Source organism: Monosiga brevicollis, genomic scaffold (genome assembly GCF_000002865.3).
Source record: "Monosiga brevicollis MX1 MONBRscaffold_10 genomic scaffold, whole genome shotgun sequence".
NCBI classification, from domain to species: Eukaryota; class Choanoflagellata; order Craspedida; family Salpingoecidae; genus Monosiga; species Monosiga brevicollis.
Window position 1 is genome coordinate 894,769 of NW_001865047.1, and position 17,017 is coordinate 911,785.

The window sequence follows — 17,017 nt, forward strand, 5'->3', positions numbered from 1 at the left end:
ACGGTGTGGGCGCTGTGATTCCGCATGTGCAGCTGCTGAATCTCACGATGACGCGCTGCTCGCAAACGGGTTTTTTTTTCGCGTTGCAATTGGGCGTGCAGACTAGAATTTGAAAAAAAAAAAAAAAAAAAAAAAAAACGACGGCAGGTTGTATGAGGGCAAGTTGGAGACGGAATAAGAGGATGGAAGACAGAAAGAAGATGCAAGACAAAGGAAGAAGAGAGTCGGGGGTACCGTTTTCGCTCCATGGCCGCCGAGCTCATCATTTGGGTGGTGAGGGCTTGGGTTTCACGTTCGCGCCGGTCGCGTTGGCGCCAGTAAGCTGCCACCTCTCGCTCCGAGCGCACCCGGCCTGGTTCGGACACGGCGGGAAACTGTAAGGCTGTGCATGCATACTTCTGATCGAGGGGGCTTGCAGAAACTCACCATCTTTGGTGACAAGGCCAGCCTTGCGCAGCTGGCGGAAATTGGCTGGGTTGGTGAGGTGAGGCGTCAAGTACTTGTCCTCCAGCGGATGGTAGCCCAGCGTAATGTCTAGGCGCGGGGTGTTTCAGGGTGAGAGTGAGAGTGAGAGTGAGGGTGAGAGTGGCAGGGGGTTGAACGTGCTGTTGATAAAAGTGGGCCTTACCATTGTTGGGCAGCAGCAAGCCCGTGCGAGAAGATCCGGCCATGACCGGGGGTAAAAGCTTGGGTCAATGCGGTGGGCTGAGTTTCGTCTTGTAGGGTGCGCGGCGTTGAGCCTATTTCTGATAGGTCTGGTTGCTATCTATGCCGACATGGGCGGGTCGTTACTTGAAAAGGTGCAGGACAACAACGCATTCAAAGACCACGGCCCCGCACACGGCCGCCGCCTAGGGTCGGATGATCAGCACAAGTGCGGTGCAAGCACAGGTCCGAGTGAGTCGAGAGCGCTCGCCAGCTCGCATCCTCCTTCCAACTCCTTGTGCCATCACAATGCCATCCATTCCAGTCATGCCGCCTCTTCCTTCCCGACAACGACAACAGCCATCTCTCCCCCGTCCATCACCTCCACGCACATCCAGCTTGCATCCGACCCCGCGCTGCCGTTTCTCTCTCTCTCTCTCTCTCTCTCTCTCTCTCGTTGACGAACTCGATGTGTGTGTGTGTGTGTGTGTGTGTGTGTGTGTGTTTGTGGGGGTTGCTAACCAAATTCAACGCGGTAGGAAGTAAAATACCTCTGCTTGTTAATGGAGAGTGGGACATCGTCTGGTCGGTAAAGGGGAGAAATACTTTTTTTACTCGTGGTGAACGATAAAAGTATTTTATTTTATGATACATGAGTGTTAGGATCAATCGTATTGGACCTTGTTCTTGAAATACTTTTGAATCGAGTGCCACACCAAAGAAAGAAAGAGAGAGAGAGAGAGAGAGAGAGAGGCAAAGTGTGCATCTAGTCTGACATTTATCACACTTTACCACGGTAAGCAGCAAACTCAGAAAAAAAAGAGAGAGAGAGAGAGAGAGAGAGAGAGAGAGAGAGAGAGAGAGAGAGAGAGAGAGAGAGAGAGAGAGAGAGAGAGAGAGAGAGAGAGAGAGAGAGAGAGAGAGAGAGAGAGAGAGAGAGAGAGAGAGAGAGAGAGTGTGTGTGTGTGTGTGCGCGCTGCCGTTTGGGCAAGTGGCAGCGCGGAGGGGGCGACCCCTCCTGGCCTCCTGTATCCCCGCGTGGACTTCCTTTATAACCGGCGGTGGTCTTGGAGGCATTTGCATTTGGCTGATCCAGCCGTCCTTTTGGATCCCGTTTCGCGGATCCGTGTGTGTGTGTGTGTGTGTGTGTGTGTGTGTGTGTGTGGAGTGTGCGTGTGCATGTGGTTGAGCTCTGTGTGTGTGTGTGTGTGTGTGTGTGTGTGAGTGCTTTCATGTGCACTGCGTGGTGGTGCGCGGCTGGAGGCGCCCAGAGAGGGAGGGAGGGGCTTGGTGAACAAAATTCGATGCGTCTGCACGACGCTTGCGCGTTTGCTGGCGTTGCTTTTGCGCTCGCCCAGACGCTGCCGTCAATGTTCTCTGGCCATGCCTCCATCTTTTCGAAACGCTCGCACGCCGCTCTGCAATGATGGCAGCGGAGCGGGGGTGAGGTGCCCTGCTCACCATGACTCACTCGGTCACTCCATGATGCCCGCACCCGTGATAGGGGGGATTTGCCAGCGCCACAACTGCCGCAAAACACACGCACCAACCTTTGTCTCCATTCGCGGCACCATGTCGGCCCTCATCTACGCGCTTGTTGCGCGCGACAACACCATCCTTGCCGAGTTTACTGAAAACTCCGGTTCGTGTTGTCATGTTCATCGCAGTGGCATCCCATCACCACTGCTTCTCCATCGCTCACAGCCCACTTGCTTTTCCCTCTCCGTGATCAGGCAACTTTACGACCGTGACCCAGTCCATTTTGGATAAGATTCCCAACTCGGACCAGCGCCGCACCTACGTCTACGATCGGTGCGCGCCCCACCTTAATCCCCAAGCCTTCTGCCGCCATGTTATTTGTTTTGCCTCGTGGTCCTGAGTCAGAATTCTTTGCCTCGCTTGCAGCTACCTTTTCCACTATGTGCGCGAAGATGGCATCGTATACCTCTGCCTTGCCGACGAATCCTTCGGTGCGTCATCCCTTATCCCCCTTCCCTATCCTGGCCCCAAACCGCCCCTTCCCCACCCCTTCTTCTCATGTTAATCATGTCCATGCTGCGGTTTGCCACACCTAGGTCGCCGTGCACCTTTTGCCTTCCTGGCCCAGATCATGAAGGACTTCAAGCCCTACAAGTCGGCCTCCAAGTCCTCCATCGCTTACGCTCTCAACCGCGAGTTTGCGCCCGTCCTCAAGCGCCAGATGGCCGCCTTCAACAAGGGCTCGGACGATGCCCTTGATCGTGCCCGGGGTGAAATTGAAGGCGTCAAACACGTCATGGTTGAGAACATTGGTACGCACGGCTTTGAGTGAGCGTCTTGAAGGCTTGTCTCATACCGATACACCGATCCGATTCGTGTTTCACTCACGCATCTCCTGCATACCTGTGGCCCACTCACAGAAAAGGTTTTGCAGCGCGGCGAGCAGATTGACATTATGGTCGAAAAGGCCGAGGATCTCAGCCATGAGGCATGTGACCCGGATCCGTTCTATGGCCCCATCTAAAACTCGTAAAGCAGATGCTCGAGGCTCATTGGTCCCTTGCCTTCTTGCAGTCGAAGCGTTTCCAGACCAGCGCACGCAAACTGAAGAACCGCATGTGGTGGGAGAACCAAAAGTTCTGCCTCCTCCTTTTTATTGTGATTGCCATCATTGTTCTCATCATTGCCCTCGTGGCCTCGGTACGCTTGGGTGCTTATTACCTGCACGCCGTCTCCAAGAATGCGCTCATCTCATCTTCATTCGGAACACATGCTCGCGCCGCCACAGCACGCTGCCAAGAAGCACAAGAAGCACAAGAGCCATGACACAACCACAACGACGACGACGACGACGACGTCAAGCCCCAAGGCCTAAGCATGCGTTCATCGACAACTCCCTTGTAGATTTGTGCCGGTAGCCCCCCACACACCTTTCTTCGCCATGTTTTTTTTAAAAACTCGTGTGTCTCTGTATCTTGTTTTGGTCATACTCTTTGTATCTCGCTGCGTAGCCCCACGGCCCTACCCTTGTGCCGCAGGCAAAAACATTCTTGGTATCAAAGGAACCAATAGAAAAACTCCAAATCAACAAAAAAAAAAAAAAAATATATCCGGTGATAGTCTGGAAATGCCAAAAAACCTCAGGGAACGGCACTAGCTTTGAATTCTGCAAACAACTGCCGGCCTTGGCATCAGGCACACTGGCGCCCTGATCGGAGTCGCTTAACTGTGAATGGGGCAGAACTGCTTGAAGGCCAGCTCACAAAACACGTCCGGGTCTATGAGCGAGCAAGACGCCGTGAAAGATGAATATTGACCACATGAAACACTGGCGAGCTTCGCCGTGACCAAACATCAGGGGTGACGCACTGTTGAAGCGGCGGTTGCAGTTGAGGCTGGAGATGGCCTTCATCTCGTCGTCGGCCAGCTCAAAGTCAAACAGGTTCAGGTTCTCCTTCAGCCGAGACTCTTGGCTCGACTTTGGCACAATGGTGTAGCCGCGCTGAACAGCCCAGCGCAAGCACACCTAGTCAGGAAGAACCGGTGTGAGTTGATGCAGCGAAGTTACCCTTTCCCTCAATACGGGTGGTAGCCAAAGACCGTGAGGGGTTGGACGACCAGCAAAGGCGTGGCAGGTACCTGGGCTGGTGTACGCTTGACACGCTCCGCGATGGCCGTCACAATGGGATTCTAGGTCGACGGGCACAGTGGAGCAAGTATAAGCGCGCATGGGCATCGAGTCAGTCCACCCATTGTCGAGCAAGTAAGAAAGAGCCCATGAAAAACGCACGGTGAGAACCGATTCTTCTTCCTTGGCCGAGTTGATGGACACGTAGGAGCCTGCACCAAGGGGACTGTAGCCGGTGACCACCACATCGTTCTGCACATGACAACCGCGTGCTTTGGGTCAGAAACAAATGTGCAAGGCGGGGACGGTTCACAGATCATGTAAGAAAACGGACGCACCTCTTTGCAAAAGCGGACGAGCGTCTCTTGGGTCAAGTAGGGATGCAATTCAACCTAGGAAAATGAGGCACAAAGACAAGAACGATTTGTCAGAGGTGCGTCGGCAGAAGAAGAAGAAGAAAAGGAAGAAGAAAAAGAAGAAGAAGAAAAGAAGAAGAAGAAGAAGCGAATCAAAGCAGCACAGGCGAAAAGGCGACACCCAAGGCCCACTGCCATACTTGGTTGACGGCAGGCTTGATGCGAGCGTAGGAGAGAAGGTCGGTCATAAGCTGGCAGTTGAAGTTGGAAATACCAATGTCCTTGGCCAGACCGGCATCAACAAGCTCCTCCATGGCTATGATCAACATTGTCCGGCAGGGCGGCAAGCATGCGTCAAATCCAATCAGCGGGGACAATTGGCATGGGGTTGGGTTGGAAATGCATTGAACAAGGTGCTCGTCAACTCACCGGCCCAAGTCTCGCTGATGGGGACCGGGTCCAGCTCCATCTTAGGGCTGGCCGCATCGAGGTCGTGGAACCACTCGGGAGGATAGCGCTTCTCAAAGGGAACATACCTGCAAAGCTCAACAAAAATGTGAGCAGGGGTTCACCAATGCTTTGCCACTTTCAGATACGATCTGCTTGTAAACCTTTGAGGTTAAAAAAAAAAAAAAAACCAACACGCCCAAATATCCCCATACTTGAGCGAGATGGGGAAGTGGATCAGGTACAGGTCGACGTAGTCCAGACCCAGGTCCTTCAGGGTGCGCTCGCAGGCAGGGCGCACATGCTCCTATCATCGAGGTATTGCCGTCAATGAGAGGAACGGACGGTAAGCTTGTCAGCATTCTGGTCTGGCGACACACGGCTGACCTTGCGATGGAAAGTGTTCCAGAGCTTGCTGGTGACAAAGATGTCCTCGCGTTGGCACACGCCGGCATCAATGGCAGCCTTGATACCCTGGCCAACCTGTTCAAGGATTCAGCCCGCTGCGTGAGCTTGTGAAGTCTGACATGCTATCAAGCGAGTGCGGCATGCTGAAAAAGGCGGTGCTCGGCCGGCAGAGGGGCATACCTCGGTCTCATTTCCGTAGTCGCAAGCGCTGCAAAGGATGGATTGGGCCGGGGGGTGATGACACAGAGGCATAGTAGGGTGAGATTGGCGACTGACAGCCTTGCTTCTGCTTTGTCTGCCCCAGGCCTGCTGGAGCGTCTGGGTCGCCGACTCACCAATCCAGATGGCGATAACCAGCACGAAGGGCTGTCTCCACCGCCTTGGCCACAACGCCAGGACCAGCCTTCCAGGTACCCAGGCCCACCTGTCAGTCAGTCATTCAAAGTGAGGCATCGCAGCACATCACAACAGTAGCAATGGAGCGCCATGGTGCAGTCTAGCCTCACCTGGGGCATCTTGCGGCCTGTGCGCAGCGTGATGGTCGGGCTTGCCATGATGATGATTGTTCAAGGATCTAGTGTTGCCGACTGACTGATCGAAGAAGATGGAGGATAAGTTGCACGTCCGTCCGTCAACACATCCCTGATGCCTCGATAAACCGACCACCCTTTGCCAAAGCCGTGTTTGTAACTGCCAGCGTATGCTGGCACCATTGGTATGATCATTGCATTCACCCCATGCACACCCGCTGCCTGCCCTCTTGTTCAGCCAGTGCGCGCCAGTGGCTCGTACCTCCAAGAAACATGAAAAAAATGAGAGAGAGTTTGAGAGAGAGAGAGTTTGGGAGAGAGAGAGAGTTTGAGAGAGAGAGCGGCTGAGAGCTTGAGAGGAAGAATACAAGACAGGCCAACGATGATCAGTTGTGTCGTTGTGTCGTGGGAGAGAGAGTTTGAGAGAGAGAGTTTGAGAGAGAGAGTTTGAGAGAGAGAGTTTGAGAAAGAGAGAGAGTTTGAGAGAGAGAGAGTTTGAGAGAGAGAGTTTGAGAGAGAGAGAGAGAGTTTGAGAGAGAGAGAGTTTGAGAGAGAGAGAGTTTGAGAGAGAGAGAGTTTGAGAGAGAGAGAGAGAGAGTTTGAGAGAGAGAGAGAGAGTTTGAGAGAGAGAGAGTTTGAGAGAGAGAGAGTTTGAGAGAGAGAGAGTTTGACAGAGAGAGAGTTTGAGAGAGAGAGAGTTTGGGAGAGAGAGAGTTTGAGAGAGAGAGAGAGTTTGAGAGAGAGAGAGAGTTTGAGAGAGAGAGTTTGGGAGAGAGAGAGTTTGAGAGAGAGAGTGGCTGAGAGCTTGAGAGGAAGAATACAAATACACAGTCGAGACAGGCCAACGATGATCAGTTGTGTCGTGGGACTCTGTAGCTTATGCCTGCGTGCGTGCGCGTGTGTGGGGGGTAGAGAACAGTGTGCGCTCGAGTGATGCTTCTGCCAACTGGGTAAAAAGGAACAAGGTGTACAAGTGAATGGGATGCTCGATTCACACGGAATTGTAGTAAGTTATAAAAACAACGCATCTCTAATGCGCGCCAAGTTGACACCAGATTAATATTAAGCAGGCCCTGATTTTCAGGAAGGCACCGCGATGTGCACGCATCGAGACGGTCAAGCATAATCTTCAGGTACTGCATATTGCTCTTGACTAGCATCTCGCTGAAGTTGCGTATACATGGCAGGACCATTTGGGTCTGGCATCAGATACTCATTTTCAGTACGCCTGACACGAGCTGGCAGCTGGTATTGGTTCTGCCGCGCATGTCGTGGCGGGGCTGCGTATTCGTACGCAGGCGCAGGCTCGTCATAGGTGGCCGAGGAGACAGGCAACAGATACTGTTCATCATCAAGAATAGGCCCATCAGGCTGTGACCCAGTTTGGCGAGCGCCACGATGGCCTGTCTTGCTTGGGGGCCCCATATCTGGCTCCGTATAAATACTGTCAAAGTCCGGCTCCATGTACACGTCCGTAGCTGTTGCTGCTTTGCTTGCGTTTGCTTGGTTTTTGTCCACCAAAGGGTGGGTGTGATACAGGTTGTCACTGCCCGCCAAGCGCATTTCACCTCCTGCAGTGTGCCCGTTCAACTCGTCCGCGTCCCCTACAACTATGAGGAAGCAGACCCAATCGACAGCGAGCAATTTCAAATTAGTGAAATGCGAGTGTTTCAACCATAACTTCATAACGAGTGTCAACTGCCGAGCTGCGCCACTACACACAAAGTGGATTTGTGGCCCGAGTGCTCTCGTTCATTCCAAGCGGGTCCTTGTTCCATATAGAGCAGAAATGACCACACGTGAGCTTGTGGCGATGCGGACGCCAAGGTCCATTTACAATACACACCTTTGCCCCATTCAATGAGCGCTGTCCCGTTGGCTGCCTGCTACGATGCATCAGAAGCACCACTATCAAAATCAAAATGACGGCACCTCCTACAGCTCCCAAAACGATACCCAGGGACTGCATTTTGTCAGTAGATGATGACGCGGACCCGCCAAGCGGAGCCAGCGAAGTGCTTGCCGCCGTGGTGCTTCCAAACAATCTTGAGGATGTCGATGCCGTCGTTGTCGTCGTTGTCGCCAGTGTTGTTGTTGCTGTTGTTGTTGTCAAGATCATTATTCGTGTTTGCGTAGTTGTAGTCGTGGGCGTGGTCGTGTTCATGGGCGGGGTTGTGATCATGGGCGGGGTTGTGGTTGTGGTTGTGGTTGTAGTTGTAATTGTGGTCGTGATCGTGGTCGTGGTCGTAGTAGTAGTAGTAGTAGTAGTAGTAGTAGTAGTAGTAGTCGTAGTAGTTGTGGTCGAGGTCGTTGTTGCTACGTCCTCGCATGCCTCACCTTGCCAGTCGGCTGTACATACACAGGTGGGTGCAAGACTCCAACCATCAACGCAAGTGCCACCGTTCGCACAAGTCAAACTCAGGCAACGGTCATAATTGGTCCAGAGCGCGTCGTACAAGCGCACCCCATACGGTGCCAGCCAGCGAGCCGCCGAGGGCACGGTACCTGACCCTTTACGATCAGCTTCCAAATCACCCACACACATGAAGCTGGTGGGTGAGAAGATGCTGGTGTAGTCAGCTCCAGCCCAGTTGGTTCCCGCGAAAGGAAAGTCCAGCCGAGCCCGCAAGGCATGGTTGAGGTACAGTGAAGTCACAATCTGATTTGAGGCAATCATCACCGTCAGAGTCACCACCACGTCCCCCGATGCAATGTCAGACGCCTGCAGCCGGACGGGTGCAGCTGAAAGCCATTTTGATACGTCGTGAGATTGACCGAGTACCATTCAAAACCAACACGGGCGGTCGGGTCGAAACTCACCCCGATCCTCGCCGCTGGTGCACTGGGCCAAAATTAAGTAATGATCCGCACGCATATACAGAGCGAGACCGATGGCATCCGCGCCCGTTTCAAACAGCACTTCTTGCCAGTTCATGTGTGGTTCGCGTAAGAAATTCACCACAAACTCAATGGTGGCATTGCGGTGAGCTTGAAAGACGCTGCTATGGGACACCGCTGTCTGTGATGCAGGTAAGCGCAGCGTCACGTTGGGAGCACCCAGCTCGTTCTCGATGCGCATGGACGGCGCTGATGATGTGCGCATCAACATAGCGTTGTACCTATGAATGTTGGTAATGTTGCATTATACAGACACAAGACGCGGAGTTTGCCAGCTCTCATGAGTGCCAGGAGGCAGGTATGTACGTTTTGGGGCGGAGGAAGAAATAACTTCACAATCGATAAAACAAAAAATAATGAAAAACAAGATGGCCAACAAACCGAAAAGAAGGCCGATTGGTTGCACTACCAGTCGTAAATTTGCAGCCTGTGCCTATGGTGAGGCTATCGTTGTCACAGCCCAGGTCCGGGGACGCACCATCTTGATCGACAAAGCCCCAAAACACCTGGAAGGCAAAGATGGTCAGGAAAAGCAAGGGCTTGCCCCCTCGGTTGAGCGTGAAGAAATGAAGCTCGAGCTTACCGTGTCAACATGGGTGGTGCCATCGCAATTGGCACCATTGGAAAAGGAAGCGCCAGCTCGCCCTGGAACTGAAAAATGGCTGCCGTCTCCAACTATACCCCCTCGCATGGCCAGGCTATAGCAGCCGCCTCCAGAGCAATCTGTTCTCATCCAGGCAAGCATCGACATTAGCAATTTGCTCAGAGCGTGATCGGCACGCGTCGTAGGGCATGCCTGTTTCCAATGCTGACCCACTCACCCGTGTTGCCCACATTTGCCAAAGACTCGTTGTACGTATCAATGGCATATGGGCGACAAGACTGGCCGTCCAGCAAGCGAAGACCCTGCAATTCCCCACAAGCCGAGGAGATCCTCTATCAGTGCACAGATGATCAAATGGGCCAATGTCTGGAGCTTGATACTGACTTGACCCGGCCCACTGCTCTGAATGGGCGTGCTAGCAGAGGTATCAAAGGCAGTGTCCCACAGGTTTGACGGGTGGCTAAAGGCATCATCCATTATGTTGGTAAAGCGAAGGCCTGCAAGCGTGGTCCCTGTATTGTCCAGCGCTGCATGCATGAAGAAGCCAAATGTTCGGTTCTCAAGGAATGCTCGGCAATCCTGTTTCAGTTCGAGGCAAAGGGCAGCGTGCCATAAAAGGGGGTGAGAGAAGGCGGCAGAATGACTCTCTGAGAATTTGAGAGCCAGGCTCGACTCACATGGGCCACAGTCAGGGCACCGGCAGGAAATGTGGTGAGATCAGCAAGGTAGGACATGTTGAAGTTGTTGCGCGATCGACCCCAACCCGTGGGTAAGGCCCAGTTGGACGCCGTTGCGGCGTCGCCATCATATTTGCCGCACAACGTCCAGCCACCCATCCTACAGTGAGACGGTGCAAGAGATAAGAACCAAATACAACCGGAAGAACCACAGCACGGGATCAAGCCGGATGATAAAAGCAGTGAAAGTATGGCGCGGCCACTGGGTTGGCACCGGGTAGGTGTGTGTGTGTGTGTGTCAGTATTCGGTTCAAAGTCATTGAGCGCAGGAACGCACCATTCATCCATGTCGCAGTACAGGTGCACGGGATCAGCGGTCGGATCAGGTCGAAGCCAATGCGCACCGGAGCTGACCGTGTGGTCGATGTCGTGGCAAGAGGCAGGCAGCGGGGCCGAAGCGTCAACTTCATCGCACACCTCACCCTTGAAACCAGCTTGACAGAGACAAATGGGTTCTTCACCGTCCAGGGTCAAGACGCCATTGTTGCAGATATGAACTGCAGCCAACGATACGAAGCGAGTTAGGCCCGAAATGCAGGAAGCGTCGCGGGCCGGGGCATGGGGGTTTTCTTGCGCTCTGCCTCTCTTTAGTCCCCGCGGCGGGCTGTCAAGGAACACTCACTGGGCAAAAGCGGACTGGGCGTCCACGACTTGAAAAGGTAAACGTCAAAACTCGAAAAAGGGCGCTGCTTGACATGGAGTGGGGTGATGCTGCTGGTGAGACCACAGGCGGTGTCGGAGAAGGCTTGCATAAAGGTTCCACTGTCGTTGCTTTCCCAGACAGAGCTGACCGTGGCGTATGCCACCTGATCGTTGACCATGAGATAAGCCTTTTTGTTTGGGATGATGGCCACCACGACATCCAAGTAGTCAGCGTCTGGGCCGTACTGGAGGCGGTTGAGGGGGATTTCAACTGTGACGGTCGAGCCAAGAGTGCACACAGAGAGGAGTAGGGTGTTTGTGCCGGTGTAAACCAGGGATATGCCGGTCGTGCTAGAGCCTGGTAGAGAAGGGGAAGGGGGGCAACACAAGCCAGGATTGTCGGATCAGATACAGCCAGCAAGTGCGTGCGGGCTCTTTGTGGAGTCTGCCAACGACTGACCAGTTTTAAGGATGAGTTCTGGCTGAAAGCTTGGGTCACGAGCCACAAACTGAAAGCTGCCGTAGAAGACGGCAGGGGAGAGACAGCTGTTAGCGTCACCCCAGCTTTGCATGGCCGGGAAGTCAGACTGGTGCCAAAAGCGATGACTTGGCGCAACTTGCAGGACGGCCTGAAGATCGCCTGAAAGCAGTTGTCCTATTGCGCACGGGGGAGGTTTGTTGACCGGCCGTGGTCATGGTCATTGTCACGAGTAAGGGATGCGGTTGGGTGTGGCCACGAGGTCTGCAAGGGCCCACCAAAGGTCGTGGGGAGAGTTGTACTCTAGTTCGCGGTAAATTCGCAAGCCCGAGGCACGGTCAGCCGAGCCGGTAAAGTTGCTGGGGCCGGATGAGATGCCACAGGCATCCACGTGTGTGCTTGGTGTGGGTGCCCAGAATCCGGAATCTGTGCTCGTCCAGGGAAGGTTGGGGTTGGAGACAGAGGTGGTGTGGTCTTCGTTGTTGAGGTAAAGCTTCAGAAAGCCAAGGCCGTTTTCGTCAACGTTCAAGACGATGACGATATCGAGGAGCATGCCACGCTGATCGGTACGGAGGGTATGTGGAATTGTGGCTTGCACGGCTTGGTCTTGGCAGTAAAGGAGCTGCAGTTGATTTCCATCTGCCACAAGCAGGGTCAAGCCTTGGTTTTGATCGCCAGCTTCAAAAGCGACCTAGTGCATTGGGGGAGGGCCAGCAGATGGGATGAGAGTGATGAATCGGGGAGTCGATGGGACAAGAGGACAATGGGCTTGGTTGAGAGTCGCGCACGAAGGAATGGGCTACCTCGCGGAAACCGGGGGCGGCGGGGGCGCCATTGCCAAACGCCAGGCGAAAGTGTATTGAAATCGGATTGGAGGTACGGTAGGCATGGTTCATGTGGGGAAGAGTGGCCGTTTCGGACAAGAGAAAGTCGGGATTGTCCTTGAGAGCATAGTACTCAAATGCCAATCGCGTGGGTAGATGGTCTGCACGGGTCGAGAAGGAGGCGTGGAGGTGGTGTGAAAGTGAGCTGGGCCGGAGTCAGGGGAAGGGGTGAGGGGGAAGGGGTGATGGGGTGTAGGCAGGTTGTGGAGAGGATCATACTGAAGGCACTCGCGCTGTGCAGGAGCTGGATGAGGGCCAGCAGAGATGCCAGGTGTAGCATCCCACAGCCGCGACCAGAGCGCGGATGCGCTTTCTGGTCAGTCATGTCGTCCCTCAGTCATGGAAGAGCTTGCGGTGAGAGCTTGCGATGCATCAAGAATACAGAGACGCCAAGTGAAGGGCGGGCAGCAAAGAGAGAGAGAGAGTGTGTGTGTGTGTGAGAGAGAGAGAGAGAGAGAGAGAGAGGGAGATTGTATGGAGCGGGGGTTGGTGGGTACTACGAGTTGTTGTAGCACATAATTGACTTTATGAAGCGTCATAACACTAGTATTACTATTTTAATGTATAGTTTGTGCTGTAATTAAAGTCGTTTGTGTATGACAGTGACAGTATGTCCAATTTGACTATATACATTCGAAAAATGTCAGATTTTGGTGACAAAATGTCAGATTATCTGCTCCAGCCTTCATTACCGAGTGTAGTTTCAGAGAGTGAGGCGGGAAAGGTGGGAGAATGAGAGAGAGGAAGAAAGCAGACAGAGGGAGACAGAGAGGAAGACAGAGCGACACAGATGACAATAACACACACAAGAGGGAATGAGAGAGTGAGAGACACAGTGTGAGTCAGGCAAGAGAGGGAGAGATTGAGAGCGTCCCAGTCAGAGAGAGAGAGAGAGAGAGAGACAGAGCGAGCGAGAAGGAAGGCAAAGTGTATTTTTGTCTTGCAAGTGAGTTCAGTGGGCTCCCACCTCTTTTGCGCTGGGGGGCGTTTTGCCAAATGGCAGCGCCGGGAGCTGGGTTTGAGCAAGGCAAAGGGATGGCAACGATCATGGGCGTGATGCATGGGGAAGAGGCTTCATGTCGCTGAGTTTGAGGCATGAAATGGTGTTGGGTTTGGGACCGTGCGTGTGCGTCAGACTGGATCTCCTTTGGTCTGGCCGTGCGTTCCGATGCGTGTGTGCGTGCTGGCAGGGCCTTGTGCTTGCGATCATGATGGGTGCAGGGCGACAGCGTCTCACTTCTCCCCGCTGGGTGCCACCTGATAGGGCCCCCCCTGCTCCCCCCCGTTTTTTTTTTTTGGCCTCGCACTGCAGCGAGCCCATTGACGCAGCCGCTAGCACGCGCGAGCCAGGTCCCTCGCATTCAACATTGCCGTCGCTCTTCTTGTGCCGCAAGCACGTCGAACCAGCACCAGTGAAATGGACGGTCTTGATGGCGCCCGAAGTATGTAGCCCCACGGCAGAAACCCCAGCAACCCTGGCTCTAGCAAAACGCTCAATCGCCACGCTTGATCTCATTTTTCTGCCCAGGCAAGGCCTCCGCCGGGAACAAGGCCTTTTTCATGCAGATGATGGCAGGTCGAGGTGCGTGTTCCCAAAGCCACCGGCCATCTGACCAAGAACTGCGGACAGCTCACCGGTGCTCCACTGTACAGGCCCTGTTGTGCCTCAGGCCGACGACACCCCGTCTCCCTCAGCTGAATCCAGCACCACCAAAAAAGGTTGGTGGCAGTCAGACACCAGCCACATCTCTTTCGCGCTGCCCTGTTCCCACCCAGACTTGACCACATTCTCCATGCCCTCACCTTCTCCATGCCCTCACCTTCTCAATGCCCTCACCTTCTCAATGCCCTCACCTTCTCGTCCCGATGCTTCTTTGGATCAGCGCCCCCGCCACCGGCTCCCAAGCCCAAGCCAAAGCCCACGTCGGCAGATACAGAGGACGCGGAGCGACGACGAAAAGAAAAGGAAGCCTACGAGCGCCAAAAGGCCGAGTTGGAGCGGGAGGAGGCCGAGGAACGCAAGAAAAAGGAGGAAAAGGAGCGCAAGAAGCGTGAAGCCGAAGAAACCCGCCGCAAAGAGCAGGAGGCCGCCGAGGCGGAGAAGAAGAAGCAAGAGGCAGAGGCAGAGAAGGAGCGCCGTCGCCAAGAGGCTGCCGAGGCCGCCGAAGCCGCTGTCGAGGCCTCAGATCCCGCCGCCGCTGCATCAGCTGAAGAGGAGGTTGAGTCTGATGAGCGTGAAGCGCCCAGCTCCGTCCCAGCCAGCTCCCCTCCCGCCGAGGATGCCGACAAGCCCAAGACGCATCGCTGCAAGGCCATCGCGCCTTACGTTGCCAAATCTGACGAGGAAATTTCCTTTGACAAAGACGACGTTGTCTTTGTCATCACACACGATCTCAGCACCAAGGTACAATGGTGCCCAACACGCTCCTGCATCTCACAAGCCATGCCTCCCCATCTCAACAAGAGAGAGGCCCTGTCCATTCTTTTCGTGTTTTGCACACCCTCTGTGTTGGCAACTGTGTGTTTTGGTAGATGACGCCTCACTCCCCCGGTCTCATTCACGACTAGGTGTTACGAGGCGTTTGTAAGGGCAAAAATGGTTGCTTTCCCGGCCACTTTGTCGAGGATACGGCAACCGGACAGCGTTGCGGTGACCCAAGCCTGCACTTCAAAATGGGCGTCAAATGCCGCGCTCTAGGCAACTACACGGCGCAGGCTCCCGGGGAGCTGAGCTTTAAGCGAGATGAGGTTCTCTTCATCTCGGTTCTCAACAACGACCGAATGCTCAAGGCCGTCTGTAACGGCCAGGTCGGCCTGGTCCCTCGCAGCTATGTGGTTGATGTTGCCGAAGATACGGCTACTAGTGACAGTGCGCCTGCTGCTGGGGATGGTAACACAGCAGCTGTCCCCGTGGCGCGATGCTGCGCCATTCGCCCACATTTTTCCAATCGCCAGGGCTGGCTCGACTTTGACATTGGCGACATTGTCATGGTGCCCAAGAAGGTGGAGGGCAAAAAGACCTGGCAAGGTGTTTTTCAAGGCAACGTGGGCAAACTCCGAGCTGACTTTGTCGTAGACACGGCCGAGATCGCACCCGACATGCTGGAGGAAATGGTGGCCCAGGCTCGTGCAGCGCGCGAGCAACAGCGACGTGCGTCCCAGCCTCGTGCAGCCCCCGCTGCGGCAGCCCCGGCCCCCGCGGCCGATCCCTTTGCCGCCAACGTGTCTACGCCGGTGGCCGACCCATTTGCCGCCACTACCGACCCGTTTGCTGCCGCTGCTGATCCGTTCAGCCCGAGCGCAATGAAGAGCTCACCCGTGGCTGGTGGCACCCCGGGCAGCACAACGAGCCAGCGCTCCACAAGTGGGCGTCGTAGTACCAATCGCCCACACGGCGGCGCCAACAACGCCATTCTGGGTTCGCTCAATGCAGCGGCCTTTGAAAATCTCGAGGCCGCGCCCTCGGCGCCCGTCAAAGCTCATGCCACACCCAGCGCCCTTGAGCGTACATCCTCACGCAAGGCAGCGCCCCAGCCCCAGGCAGAAACGGACGCCTTTGCAGTCTCCGATCCAACGCCCGCGGCTGCCGCCGAGCCCACGTCGCAATTCGATGACGCCTTTGCCCCTGCCGAGGGCAACGCCCCTCCGGCATCGGACAATGCTGCTACCGCCGCAGGCTTTGGAAATGACGACTTTGATCCCGCAGGACTGGAGGCCTTTGATGCCGCCTTGGACGATATTGATGTCGAAGGTGCGCGCGGGGGCTTTTGTCGTTGAGCGACGCCTTCCACATTCCATGTTGTGATTGCAACCTCACCCGAAACATGCATCTTTTGACATATGTGTTTGCGAGGGGCTCAGGTCTCGCCTCGGAGCTTGGCGATCTCGAGACTGGTCCGGGTGAAGAAACTGTTTCGGGTGAAGAAACTGTTCCGGGTGAAAAAAGTGCGTGTGCACCCGTTGGCAATCTCGCTCATATCAACCCCTCTTATTCAATGCGCCGCAATATTGATCCACTGTGTGATCTGACGCTGTGTGTGGCAATGGGGGTGCAGGTGCCGTTGCCTTTGACGATGGAGTTGATGATACCACCGACGCGTCTGCCGGCGCCACGGCCGCCGATAAGAAGGCACAAAAGGCCGAGGCAAAGCGGGTACGTCAATGTGTTGGACGCCTCTCGCGGGTTCACGTGATGCACCAGACCTTGGCCAAACTCCCTGTTGCGGGCTCCGTTTGTGCCTGATACCAACTTGTCGGATGTGTAGATGAAGGAAGAGGAGAAGCGGCGTCAGAAGGAAGCAAAACAGCAGGCCAAGCTGGAACGCAAGAATAGCAAGGGCAACTAGGTGATTCGGGGCCATAAATTTGTCTTTGCTCTAGTTTGTTCGTGGCGTTTGACTTGGACTCTGCGGTTTGTGGCTTTGCATACCAATCCTAAATTTGCACCGAAGAACCAAAGATCGACGAGCCAGACGCGGCGCTGATGCTCGACCGATGGAGGCGCCACGCCAATGTGTAAGTGGTCGTCGAGTCAGACCGTTGAATGGCATGCACAGACCGACGCACGAGCACAGACACCGATCAAGACGGCCAAGAGCGCGCATGGTGAGTTAGTCAGACAAGTCCAAGAAGCCGTTTGAGATTGCGATGCAGAAACGAGCAATACCAGCCACAAGCAAAGGCAGAGCGAGTTATCGATGGGGAGACAGAGAGACAGAGAGACAGAGAGACAGAGAGAAGACTGATCGATCGAGGACGAGAGACAGAGCCAGCGCCAGAGT

At 54.7% G+C, this 17,017-nt stretch overlaps 5 protein-coding genes across 5 annotated transcripts in view; 2 read left to right on the forward strand and 3 right to left on the reverse strand.

Moving 5' to 3' along the window:
* The window catches only part of MONBRDRAFT_32467 (uncharacterized protein), a 29,635-nt gene extending 27,484 nt beyond the window's left edge, over positions 1 to 2,151 (reverse strand). The window contains exons 1-4 of the mRNA XM_001745925.1: positions 1,422 to 2,151; positions 427 to 534; positions 235 to 352; positions 3 to 102 (exon numbers count right to left, since the gene is read on the reverse strand). The gene's annotated coding sequence lies outside the window, so the exon portion shown is untranslated. The remainder of the gene's footprint in view (positions 1 to 2; positions 103 to 234; positions 353 to 426; positions 535 to 1,421) is intronic.
* Positions 2,152 to 2,217: 66 nt separating this feature from the next.
* On the forward strand, positions 2,218 to 3,713 carry MONBRDRAFT_37114 (uncharacterized protein; the record flags this gene model as incomplete). Its single annotated transcript, XM_001745790.1, has 7 exons — positions 2,218 to 2,287; positions 2,379 to 2,457; positions 2,551 to 2,615; positions 2,721 to 2,936; positions 3,045 to 3,112; positions 3,199 to 3,324; positions 3,413 to 3,713. The coding sequence occupies 7 exons, from the start codon at positions 2,218 to 2,220 to the stop codon at positions 3,497 to 3,499; spliced, it is 711 nt and encodes a 236-aa protein (XP_001745842.1). The 3' UTR covers positions 3,500 to 3,713.
* A 60-nt stretch (positions 3,714 to 3,773) lies between these two features.
* MONBRDRAFT_37115 (uncharacterized protein) lies at positions 3,774 to 6,276 on the reverse strand. Its single transcript, XM_001745926.1, has 13 exons — positions 6,256 to 6,276; positions 5,970 to 6,054; positions 5,799 to 5,887; positions 5,644 to 5,671; positions 5,443 to 5,538; positions 5,271 to 5,362; positions 5,038 to 5,144; positions 4,809 to 4,924; positions 4,591 to 4,644; positions 4,415 to 4,504; positions 4,264 to 4,314; positions 3,994 to 4,150; positions 3,774 to 3,902 (listed from the first exon to the last, which is right to left on the reverse strand). The coding sequence occupies exons 2-13, from the start codon at positions 6,015 to 6,017 to the stop codon at positions 3,847 to 3,849; spliced, it is 984 nt and encodes a 327-aa protein (XP_001745978.1). The 5' UTR covers positions 6,018 to 6,054; positions 6,256 to 6,276; the 3' UTR covers positions 3,774 to 3,846.
* A 692-nt stretch (positions 6,277 to 6,968) lies between these two features.
* Positions 6,969 to 11,905, reverse strand: MONBRDRAFT_37116 (uncharacterized protein; the record flags this gene model as incomplete). The annotated part of the gene is made up of 10 exons (XM_001745927.1): positions 6,969 to 7,603; positions 8,331 to 8,735; positions 8,814 to 9,112; positions 9,370 to 9,397; positions 9,713 to 9,797; positions 10,173 to 10,332; positions 10,510 to 10,729; positions 10,855 to 11,232; positions 11,335 to 11,390; positions 11,631 to 11,905. 10 exons carry the CDS (start codon positions 11,903 to 11,905, stop codon positions 7,110 to 7,112), a joined length of 2,400 nt encoding a protein of 799 aa, XP_001745979.1. The 3' UTR covers positions 6,969 to 7,109.
* Positions 11,906 to 12,421: 516 nt separating this feature from the next.
* On the forward strand, positions 12,422 to 16,582 carry MONBRDRAFT_8311 (uncharacterized protein; the record flags this gene model as incomplete). The annotated part of the gene is made up of 6 exons (XM_001745791.1): positions 12,422 to 12,507; positions 13,549 to 13,818; positions 14,013 to 14,640; positions 14,805 to 15,987; positions 16,292 to 16,389; positions 16,502 to 16,582. The coding sequence occupies 6 exons, from the start codon at positions 12,422 to 12,424 to the stop codon at positions 16,580 to 16,582; spliced, it is 2,346 nt and encodes a 781-aa protein (XP_001745843.1).
* Positions 16,583 to 17,017: the final 435 nt, after the last annotated feature.